The sequence below is a fragment of the Limanda limanda genome, chromosome 12 (genome assembly GCF_963576545.1).
Source record: "Limanda limanda chromosome 12, fLimLim1.1, whole genome shotgun sequence".
In the NCBI taxonomy this organism is placed as follows: Eukaryota; Metazoa; Chordata; class Actinopteri; order Pleuronectiformes; family Pleuronectidae; genus Limanda; species Limanda limanda.
The window spans coordinates 7,692,080-7,704,648 of NC_083647.1; the positions used below are offsets into that span (position 1 = coordinate 7,692,080).

Below are 12,569 nucleotides of genomic sequence, written 5' to 3' on the forward strand. Positions count from 1 at the left end.
GAGTTGAAAGATGAGAGGTGCTTTCGAGTGAAGTAAATATTTTTTATTAACACGTATTCAGGGCTATGCAAAGAAACAAGGAGAAGACTGATTGTCAATAAATAGACAGCACAAACATTATGTATCACTTAAAGGTTCAGTGTGTAAGATTTAGGTGAAAGGGATATATTGGCAGAGACTGAATATAAAATAACCCTAGTGATGTTTCCACTAGTGTTTAATCTAAATTGTACAAATTGTTGTTTTCTTTACCCGGGAATTGTCCCATTATATTTAAATACTTTATATTTAAATGAGGAGGCCACCATGTTTTTACAGTAGCCCAAACTGGATAAACTACACATATTTTGAGTTTTTATGACAACTGAAGACTACCACAGGTTCTCTTTCCTCTTTGGAAGGGGAGGGTGAGATGAGGGGTGCTGAAACTTCACCACTAGATGTCACTAAATTCTACACACTGAACCTTTAAATATAATCATAAATAACTATACATCACCATAGGAATGCTTTGTAACTGCTTAGCAACTTGGAAAGAAGTACGATCAAAAGCCGCCACAGGAACTGCTCAACTTCAAAAACACGATGAATATTTTTTTGATGAGGGCTCTTTCTTAACCAGTGAAATGATACCAGTAACACTGTGTTGTTTTGTCATTGAACTTTTCCTGGAACAATATCTAATTACTGTTTCAAGTCCCCACATCAGACACCTTCCTTTATGAGCGTCATTCAGATTAGAGTTATCTTAACTAGCTTTCACTGTAATTATAGTGACTCACTAGACCCATGCCAGGCCCATGTCTACACACACATCCTGAGAAGATCAGTTTTCATCTCTCCACTTTACCGAGGAATTAGTTCAAGGCTTTGCAAAGAAAGGTAATTTGTCATTTTTGTTGGACTTGACACATTTTCGGTTCAACAAGTCTGTGTTGAATACTTTTTTTGTATAAGCTCATAAAAGTACGTGATTATAAAGTCAATTTCATGTGTTGCTTCAAGCATTTTCATTCATCATCATCTCCCAGTCTGCAACTCATATTGTCACCCACTTCACAAACTCAGTCGGCAGTGCATGCCAAATTTGTCAGCTTGATAGGTGAATCAGGTTTTTGTGGTGGATGAGTAACTCACAAGTTCTTGAACAGATGCCTTCTTGTTTCATCGGCTTTTCAATGGAATGTTTTCACTGGTTAATTTGCAGGTTTAAATCATAAATATAAATATAAATCTGTCCACAAGCTTCAGTTGATGGTGTTCAAGCTGCTTGACAACGTTGGGGCATAGTAAGTTCAAGTTCATTAAGTTCTGTTTGGTTGTCTCTGACGTTTGGTGCAAATGTGGCCGTGCTGGGGGGGGGGGGGGGGGGGATAACCTGTGGTTTGTTAGCGGAAGTACGATTTGTTCCATTTGCGCAGTTTTCTACATGATTTGTCTGTGCAAAAATGTTTGTGACCGACATCAGGATGTTGTGGCTAGATTCGAGGAATGTATAGAAATAAGGTGTAAGAATATGCAACACAGTAGTTTACTCGTCAGCATCTGGGTGATAGCTGCATGATGTTTCAGTTCTTTCTGAAAATGTTTTTGCAAAACACATGAATAATGATGGGGTGGCCCGATCAAGGAAACACATTTGTTTAAAATTGTAGTTTGTGTATCATCTTTTAGTCATGTAATTTACCCTACAATTACACTTGATATAAATCATCTACCACTAATTAAACAAATGTATGTCTGTCTGTGTTTTTATAGTATTTGGGTCTGAAAATTTTGTCGATTGCTTAACAGACCTCTGAAAAGGCCATCATGAAATTAATGAAAAATAAGCTGTTCAGTAAATTATTCCAACTTATTTAAACCACACAAGTGAAAATTTAAAAAGCAAATTCAGTTAATTTGATGAAAAAACATTGACATTGATTCTTCACAGCAGATAAACCTAGTAGGATGAACACAAAGTGAGAGTATATTGTAGAACCGTTCGAGGAGGACTCACTAATGACAAGCAATAATTCTGAAGTTGCTCCGGAGCATCACCACAGACTCAGCAAACAGCCCATTTCACAAGCTTAAAAACAGCAACAACACAGGAAAACAGTTTGCTGGTATCCTGGCTTGGTATATACCATGTGTGCAGCTGCTGCACTAGTCGCTGTACTTTCCTGTGCTTTGGCCTGAGGAAGAAGGTTTGTTAATCAAGGGCCGCAGGTTTGCTCTGTGCCAGATTGCGGACCTGCCCACTGTTGGCGTGCGAAAGCATGAGCACGGCCCACTGTGCACTTAATGCATGCCCAGGCTCCCTCCACCTCTCCACCGTGGCTGGTACTGCTAAACAACAATTTGTGGCCTTTGTTGTTGTACATTTTACGCCCCCATGACCTCAATAAAAAAGTCTGGCTGGAATGGAAGTGAGACTTTGAGAAGGCACGTCATGCAGTGATTAGACTGCACCGCCGAGTGAAGCTTCTTATGCTGTGCGAACAAAGAGGTATATAAAAGCTTATGTTATAACCTGTCAAGGTTGCAATTCAAACGGCTCCATTCCTGTCTGGATGAGAGCCAGTACGTCTCTGACAGTAGTTTGTAACAGATTTACAGCTCATCCTCTCCTCATTTGACTCTTCTCCACTGGGAAAATACTTCCATATGTGTGTGTTCTTCTCTGCTTGCTGTGGCTGGAAAGATACAAAAGAAGAAAAGCAGAACAGAACAGTCTTGCAGCACACAAATAGAATTGTGTAACATAATAGGAGAACATTGTGATCCAGTCCTGGCAATGAGTTATGTGATCATGTTTTGATGTCTTGTCCTTCCCCCCAGTTAGAGCCATTTCCTGCCTGTAGTTTTTAATTTTTTTCCATTTTAACGGAATGCATTCATTTCTGCACTTAAAACTGTAGTATGTCATCACTTGTATGTTTAACTCTTTACTCAGATTTCTAATAAATAAAGTAAAAGCAGACCCTTTTTACATGTTCTATATTAAAACATACCTACACATAATTACAGGACAGACGTGTTTGACAGGATTTAAGTTGCTTTAAATTACTTAATTTTGCCAATTACTTGATTTTCAGAATTTCAAAGAAGGACGACCCCAAATGCATATTGTGTGGCTGCAAAAATACACTGAACAAGTCCTTTCATATTATTATTATTATGATTCTGAAAATCAACATAAACTTGACCCAGAAAATGTCAAATTATTTCCACTGCGCTTTCCCTTATTTTTAATATGACTGTCTCCTGAAACTAGAGAATAACATTCAGAAAATAAATTTATTTTCACTTTACACAGCTCTAGGAATTCATGTTGATGCCGGTGTGAGATGTCAACAACCTGCTCATAATCAGTTTTCCTCTTCTCTCACAGGGGATATCATATTCAATGCACAATATCCAGAACTGCCTCCAGATTTTATATTTGGAGAAGATGCTGAGTTTCTCCCTGAACCCTCAGAGCTACCAGTGAGTATCTTGTCTCATGGTTACATTGTTTTCTGTTCAGATTAAAAAGGACAAAATGTGATTTTTTTACATAGAACATGTACTTTATTTTAGCATCATAATTACAAGACTTGTTAAAGCCGGGTCTTGTTTGCTTGCTTGATGCATTGAATGGTTCTCTGATGTGATACTAAATGACAGATCTTTTCAAATTACTGATCACGGCTTCACCGATCTGACCCCAGTGAGAAAAAAAGCTGATTACAAGGTTCACGGTAATAGTAGGCATCTAGCTAATTAAAGTGGAAGGAAAATTGATGGCAATTATTTGTCGCGTTGTATAGTTACAACTTTGAAACATTAACATCTTACATTTTAAGTTTTCAGAACAATGAAACATGTTTTTACGTTTCCCCATAAAATGCTGACTCAGTCGTATCCAGGCTTGGCAAATAGTTTTGTCTAGTTTCAGAACTGGTCTGATTGCATCAGCACAGTGCTGAGTTTCAAACAAGGTGTGGTTATAATGTTTATATATCGTAACAAGCTGCTGCTTGAGAAAAAGTAGTTACAACATGATCTCCAGTTCCAGATAATATGTGGGCATGTGTCTTTTTGTGTATCACTCTACTCGTCTGATCCTGGAGCTTTTGGATCATAGTCTTACTTTTTACCATATTGTCCAATCTATTTAACTATTTGATTTCACTGTGGTTTTAGTTTTCAACCTTAACGTTCAAGCAACATCAACATGCCAGAGAGGAATAACTTTGTCGACAGTATGATAGGAAATATTAGTCGTCACATGAAGCCTCTCTTGTTTGTCTTGTCCTCCCCTTGTTGTACCCTACTACACTTTCAGTATGTAAGACAGAGATATCATCAACACAATGTTAATTTCTCTCCCAGACACAGAAATCTGTCTGGAAATCTGAAGCTGAAATGCTGATGATAAAACCTGTAAGAAAAAAAAAAGGGAGGCATACTTGGAGGTTGACCTTTCGGTTTCTATGCTCAAGGATTTCACTCATTACTGGACAAGGGTCAATTACTGGTCAATATCAACATAACAAAAATGTCCTGATCTGCAATATAGGAGGGCAACTACGATATGATTAATGTTAAGGAAAGATTGTGGTTATGGCAAATGAAATGTAGTTATAGCCATGGATCAGACAAATACAACTTAACATTTCCTATTCATAGACAATTTCAATCTTACTTCCCTTTAAACAATGGACATACCTACACATTATGGTGTCAAATATAGTGAGTTGTACAGTAGATGTTTGGGTGGAGAACTGGACATCAACTTCTTGTCACGTTGCTGCATATTTTACAGATGTGCTCGAATATTTGGCTATAATGATTACAAAGCTTGTTTATAAAGCTACTTTATCTCGAGTGGAACTTCCTTAATTTTTCTGCCTACTGACCAAAATCTGAAGTGTTTCCAAACGTACCTTTTTAGATTACTCAAAATGCTAGTCACTCTCTCGGCAGTTGAGTTTTTTCTTAAACACTCCCCACTGCCATATGGTTGTTGTTGAATTATTCGCGCAATTCAGCCTGACCTACATTTCATTTTCAATCAATCAAAGTGGTGTCTTGTGAGCTGAGGGAGCAGACGTCTGCAGTGGGATTCTACTTTTGCCCCACAATCGACTGAGATTTTTCATAATGAAATGTCTGGTTTTCTATGATTCTATAATTGAATTCAACATATTTTGTTGACAACTTGAGAGGCTTCAACGTGCACAACCATTTAACTAGCCAAGGCCTTGGTGAGCTTTCAGACTTTTTTTTTGTAATGAAATGCCTGCTATTAAATTGGAAGTAACTAATTTAGTTTAGCTTAGTGGGCGTTCTGACTGAAAACAGGCCTAAATTGAAAAAATAAAAGGAGCTGTGCTGTTGGGAGCTTGTTGCCTTTGATGCTGGTGAGATTTGCAATATGATCCAGAAAGTCTGGCTTGTGTAACAGATAAATGAGTTTACAGGATTATCAAATGTCCAAACACTGCACAGAGGTTCATGCTCTCAGACACAGGAATTTATAATATCATAAAACATTTGCCATGGCTGCAATTATTTCATCTTCCATGAAGTTGATGGCAAACTAAATGTTAAAAAAGAAGAGAATGCATTGCAAAGTAATCTCCCAGGAATGTGGGTTTGATCTTATTCGATTGGCCTTCACAGCCCCTTGCAGGATGATGTCACATTGGAGACCAGCACATTTTTCTGTTTGGAATCTTCTACATTGAGGCAGCTGCTTTCCCTTCACATGGGTTTGTAGTCAGGTGAAATAAAAGGCACATGGTTTTCTGTATTGGTAAACTATGTCATTGGATGTAACTTTAGCAAGACAGAGTCATTTAATGTGGCAGTAATACCTAGGGATCTAGAGCCGGAACTTCATATGGTGCCGCTATAAAACCAAACAACCAGCTTTTTCCAATGAAAATCATGTGTTTGCTTCGTTGTAAACAAACAGTGTTTTGTTTTCGTGCTTCCAGACCATAGAATGCATATAAAGATGGATGACACGACTCCACTTCCTCCCACTATCCGTAAATGAAGCCAAAATATCCTGGATATTAGTGCTGCAATTTTAGGATCAAGACATGATTTAGAGTTCGAGTCTGCTTAGCAGTTGGGGGATGGATTAACAAATAATTAATTAAAACAAACCCTGTGGAAAAAACCACATCAGTGTAACTACCGTAAATGACAGAAACAATCTTTCACAAAAAATTTAACGTAATGTCCGATCCACCAACATGGAGATTTACAGTGCAGCCAGCCACCAGGGGGCAATCAATCCATTCGGCTTCATTTTTTGGGAGCTGTCATGTGGTCAGTCTTTATAAAAAGTTGATGCCTTATACATAGAAGATTATTTCTGTTAACGTAACCAAGTTGTGTCCCCCATTATGAAAAATGATTTATCTTGTACAGTGTTGGCATTAATATGAACTGGCTGTGAGTAGCCCAGTAAGTAGCTCAGTACGCTGACCTGGTGAGATGACTTGTCTTTGCTGGAGATCTTCACACTGTTGAGTGCTTTCTTGTTGTTGCTTCTGCTCCTACCATGCAGTGATCCTGTGCTATTTTTGAATCAGCCTAGCATGGACAAGGTAAATTCCCCTGCTTGTGTCAGGGTCTGGGAGAAGAGAGGGGAGTATTGCTCACCCCGTCGTAAATCCAGCTGTGCACATAAGGGGAAGTACCTCTGCTGAGCCAGTGCCTGGCAGCCCATCGCTTGTTTATTTTCTCACTTATATTCTCGCTGTGTTTTGCTATTCAAGCTTTCATAATTCTCCTTCAGCTGCCTCGCTGTCTGAGATCCCCCTCTCCTACTCACTACTTTTTCCTGTACAACCCCCTCTTGCTTTTAAAGCTCTGAGTTCCCAGCAGTGCCTCAGATTTTCCTCCATATTCCATGGAAAACTTTTTACCGTCAGCACTGACAGTGTGAATCTTTCTTAAAACTAATGGGCCAGGTGTTTACACCATATTTCTCTCAGATCTTTACAGCCTTCAGTTAAAAAACCATCATAAACAAATTAAAAAAGATTGAAAAGATTATTGTTTGTTACTGATATATAAATATATCTTAGTTAACAAGAAGTATATCTCATAGGCAATATGTTTCAGGACGTTTTTATCCAGTGAGGTTAACATTAGGCTAATTTTGGGTCCTCTGTCAGTGGCTGGTTGAATTCCTGATGTCTCAGCAGCATATTGCTCTTGTTTACAGCCAGCCAAGGGTATCATTAGCTTCTCTGTTTAGGCATGTGTTTGTCCCTGCTGTCACCAGGCCTTGAGTAGGTTTGTTATCCATGTTTCTGTTTAGACAGAGAGAAAAAAGGACGGGACAAAAAACATACCTACTACCAACCTTCATGTTGAATTATGGAGGAAAAGGGAACTACGTGCATGTTAGCCTTCAAGCTTATTTACAATTCGCATTAAATCAGAAATGTTTCAAATAAATCTGTCACTGTTTACATACTTACTTACGTCTTTTACGGAGGAATTGTTAAGTAATACAACCCCTAGAGTGCAGCGCAGTCAGGAGTGATTTGATAACAGCAAACATGGTGACAATATACAATACATATAGAATAAAGTTCTTATATTATATTATATTAATATTACACTTCTGCAATAGTGAATAAATCCTCAACCACTGTGATTATTGAGAAAATGATGAAAGCAACTCAAATACTCCTGTAGAATGACCCACAGGCAAAGCTTTTTTTGTAGCCAAACACGTCAATGAGCCATGAAACATGAGAAACGTCTGCCACAAATTTATTGGGGTTCACTGTTGCGTTGTTGCTCGGGTTCAAGGGTTCTCTGGCAAGTGCTAATATCAGCCTAATGACATCCAGATCGTGGCTAATTGGCCACCAAGGCAGCTCCCCACCTCGGAGTGCTTTTTTAAAACACACACACTAACACACACACATACACACTGTATGAGCTTGTTTTTCACTGGTCACTCCAGTTAGCTGTTTTACTCTAATTCTTTTAGGGCTGTGGAAAGTCATCTGACAGGCCAGTGGCTTCAATTTGAGCAGAGAGCGACTCATTGTTTCTTTTAACACAGAAATACATCCTAAATTGAGCCAGAGATTGTCCTTGTAAATGTCATCATCACTTAATCACTCTCTTCCACAATAAATGCTCTCTATCATGAAGATTGAATAGATCTTCCAGTCACTGGGTTAATGACAGCGCATCAGAGATTACTTAATTGTGTTGAAGTGGACTTGTAAATTTAAAATGCTATGGAACATATAGTGTGGATTTTACTATGGGAACTGAATTAGTGTTTACCCAAATAATTGTGATGGTAAGTCATTTCGGGCTGGAAAACTCTAGCTTTACTGCAAAGTATATGTATATATAACATTATAGTTAAAGTGTGGTCTCGTTATCCTTCTGTGCAGTGAAACTGGCCTTCACTTGCTGAAAAAGGCACAGCTCCTAAAGTGGATAGTAAATTAAGGATGGTCAAAGCAAGCACAAACACTAAAAACTGTGTATAAGAGATGTTGTAGTTTGTCGTCTAGTGTGATTTCAGAACTTTCATTCAAACACGTTGATCATTTCGTAAGTAAGGTCAACTTTGGAGTCAATGTTTAAAATCAATGTCGGAACTGCTCATGAGAAACTTGCCTCTCAATTTATAATTTACATCCTTAACTGTTCTCACCACAATGCGTGATGCACTTAACTGGTAATCTTGCTTCAAATCACATTTAAATGTTTTTATTTCAATGACCTTTATTGTTTGCAACACTTTCTTATACAATTTACGATAAAACATCAAGTTACGGACTCCTCTCGGATCTTTTTTCATTGCTTGAGACACATGCTGGAGAAGATATTAGCAGAAGAATGTTTATCTTTAAATTCCGGCTGATTTGAATAACTGATCATAATTTAGTTATTTACCTTCTGTAGATCCATTTCCTCAGTTTGTATGTTTACGCACGTCCTGACTTCTTACTCTGATAATGACTGGTCTTTGTTAATTCATGAATGATGCTGTCACTGTTTCTGTCTGTTGTTGATACCTGATGTAGATAGCATATTTACCACCTACCTATCACTGGCCACTTTAGCTTCTTTGTGGTTATAAAGTTTTCATGAACCTTTTTTTTCTTCTGTATGTTACAATATTCATAGCTTTATTTGTTGTTCTATTTTATTCCAACACTCCTATGTTTATACATTCTGATTGTGATATAGGTTGGGAAAATGAAATTTTATCTTACTAAATTACTACTACACAACATATCTAAAGCTTATTCATTTTTCCTGTTGAATTGCCTCCGCAGATACAGTCAAACTGTGTCACCTTCCTGGAAATGTAACTCTATGTTGTGGCGTGAGCAGCTGCCCAAAACAACTGTGATTGGTTCTCTTGGTATCATGTGTTGTCCATATCGCTCAGTAGCAGACAAAAAACTAAAAAATCAGAACTCATCCCCCATATCCCTCGTTCAGTTCAGTGATTCTACACATCATCTCGGATGATGTCGTCTCTCCCTTCTTCATTGTTATAATTTCCGGGGTTGTGAAGAAACACACCAGAATACAACTATAAATGGTTACAATGATGTAGACCACTTGTGTAGGCTAACGTATAGTCACTGAGTTGATCCTACACAGATGGATAAACTAGGATTAACAGTGCGTTCAACTTTGCTTGGATGGAGGAGCATGTGGTGCAGAGGAGTTTGTTTAAAACATGTTCACAGACTTAATGATAGCAACAGAGCCGCGAGTTGCCGGGAAAGATGATGAGGAAATGACAAAGACGCAGGCAGGAAGGGAGGGACTGTGGAGAGCTACATTACTTTTCTCTTACGTAGAAGATGTAAAGTTGCATCACATTCTTCTCTTCTGCCCTTCCCTAATTTACCAAATATGTTCAACTTTAGGTTTTTACAAATACTTTCATTGAAGGGCTGATTTTAGTACATATAATGGTGCATGTCCGTTTTGATGGTGTTGTTGTATTGTGGTGTGTTTTTGCTTGTTTTTGTGATTGATGCCCTTTTCTGTCATCATGAATTGCCTGCCCTTTTTATGTAGACATTTTGTTTCCATAAATCTCCAGTCAGATATAAAGTATTGTAGTTGTGCAAATACTATTATGCAAGATGCTATGGAAGAACTATACAGGTGGTTTAATAGATTTTACCCCAGTAAATAGAAATCTTGTGTGTTCTGAATTTGGAAAGATTGCCCAAAAGCTCCAGTTCACCAATGGTGACATAATGGAGGTGATCTAAGAAAGAAGCAGCCTCAGAAAGAGTCAGACAATCCCCTGTGGGACAGAATGTTTTGGTGTGTTTCACCACAGATGTCTGGAGACCGAACAACAACGCTGGGATACTTTAACTTATTTACTTGCTGTGTAGTTGACATGTTTTTTAGGCCAAATAATGTGAACACTCTTTATCTTCAACCTCGAGATGTTAGTATGTGTGCAGCAACACGTAAGACCAGTTATTACCAATTGCGTCTCTTTTTTCACTCACCTCTTCTGCCCCTCTGTCCCCTTCTCTGTGTGTAACATGTCATTTGTCTGGTCTAGACTTGTCAAGTTTGCGTGCAGGCATTAAACATTTTGGGAGTTTCCCAGTGTTTTGCTTCTTTCTCAGTCTTTGTGTGACTGAGAGGTAAGTTTAGTCCAGATGGCTTCTCTAGATACAACACGTATATGTTTCCACTTATCTATCCTGCAGGTCTCGGCTATACTGGGGATTCCCGCATGAATTCCTTACTATTTCATTGTGTTGTTGGTTTTTAGCCCAGCTGGAGAGCTGTTAATTATAAACAAAATTTGCTGCATTTTGGGTCAATTCATTGAAAAAGTTGTGGATTGAGCATTAGTGTGGAGAAAATATTTAACGTTATTTTAAAATAGATTTAGATTTTAAGAAAATTTAAGCAATCACAATCAAATTTATAAAGATAAATTCTAAAATAGAAGATATCTTGAAAATCTTTTATTTTTTGGACCATATTTTAGTTGATCTTGACTAGGGTTGCAAAATTCCGGGAATATTCAAAGTTGGAAACTTTCCATGGGAATTAACGGGAATATACGGGAATTAACAGGAATAAACGGGAATTAACTGGAATAAACTGGAAATGTTGTGGGTAATTTATACTAACTGGATTTACCTTGTCATATACAGACATAAATATAAACATTTTGTTTTGTCATAGGCTGATTTGAGCCCTGAGGAAACTTTGGGCACTTGACTATATGCTTCTGCATCGTTGTGTCATTCTTAACATAGGTCTTTGCACAGTATTTGCAAATGTACACAGCCTTTCCTTCTACATTGGATGGGGTGAAATGTCTCCACACATGAGAGAGTGCACGCGGCATTGTTCTGTAGAATAAGATGAGAAAAAAGTTTGTAAAAAAACACTAATGCAATGCCAGAGATATAAATAGTTAGCCAAACAATTGGAATAGTCTGTAAACATATTTTACAATTGATGGATAAATGAATGGAAATAGGCTAGATGAACAGATGAACAATCCTCAATCAGCATGCTAATATATTTTCCCCAGTAATATCATCGAAACTTACCTGACTAGTCCTGCACACTACAGCAGGCCTCAATAGCCCTGCTGTAGAGTGAAGGAGGCTGGGAGTTATCTGTGCATGTGATGGAAGAATGCACAGTGGAGGGTTGAAACTCAACGTGCAGCGTGTGCTGCATTCCATACATCTTTAAAATGGATGGAAAGTTTCCGGAAAGTTTCCGGAAATTAACTGGAAACTTTCCGCCCCTTTGCAACCCTAATCTTGACACACACACTCACTTTTCACTGGATTTGTTGATATTGAGAAACACCTGACTTGTCCTCAAATGCTTTTAATTATTTGGGTGAGAGGTTAACTTGTCCTGTTTTCTTAGATGACATGTTTTTGTCTGTATTCACAGTAAGTTGTGTACATTTTCCTCTCTTTTTTTTTAAGGAAATGAGGACTAGTCAGCAATGTTATTGTCTTATACAGAGACAATGTTTGTTATTTAGATACTAGAACGACTCCTGTTAAGAAAATGGGGTGTAAAGCCAACCTAAGCAGTCTCCCATCTAGGAAAAGGAAACATTCCTGGCTTCACATTACCCCCTGGTAATCCTGAATACACTGGTGAGCACTTCCTATCTGCTGCTCCAGCTCATTCCCTGTTACTGTTGTAACAATGGACCTCAGGTGGCCCGTAAAGCAAGATTATGTCAACCTGGGCATAGTGTACCAACTGTTGCCCCTGCTTCCTTCCTGCTTAAGGGAATAATGTGTTCCAGCTTTTATTAGAGTTTATTATTGGCAGTGCTCACTGACAGGTCTGGGAATGCTTTTAGTAGGGAGGCTATTGTTTGCTACCAGAGATGGCTGGTGAAAAGGGGGTTGGCAATTCCTAAACACCAGCTGATGGATTGAAGAAAACAAGAGACTTGAGCGCCAAGCAAAAGATGGGACAATGATATCGACTCTCAGAGTGGACTGGTACTGTGTTATAGCGGTTACTGAACCACATGAAAAGTTGTCAGAAACATGCTATTT

General features: G+C 38.3%; 1 protein-coding gene across 1 annotated transcript in view; it reads left to right on the plus strand.

Annotated features, from left to right (window-relative positions):
- babam2 (BRISC and BRCA1 A complex member 2) overlaps nt 1-12,569 on the plus strand; it is a 77,343-nt gene that overhangs the window by 2,884 nt on the left and 61,890 nt on the right. Inside the window, exon 4 of the mRNA XM_061082822.1 lies at nt 3,380-3,474. Coding sequence (XP_060938805.1) covers nt 3,380-3,474 — 95 coding nt within the window. The remainder of the gene's footprint in view (nt 1-3,379; nt 3,475-12,569) is intronic.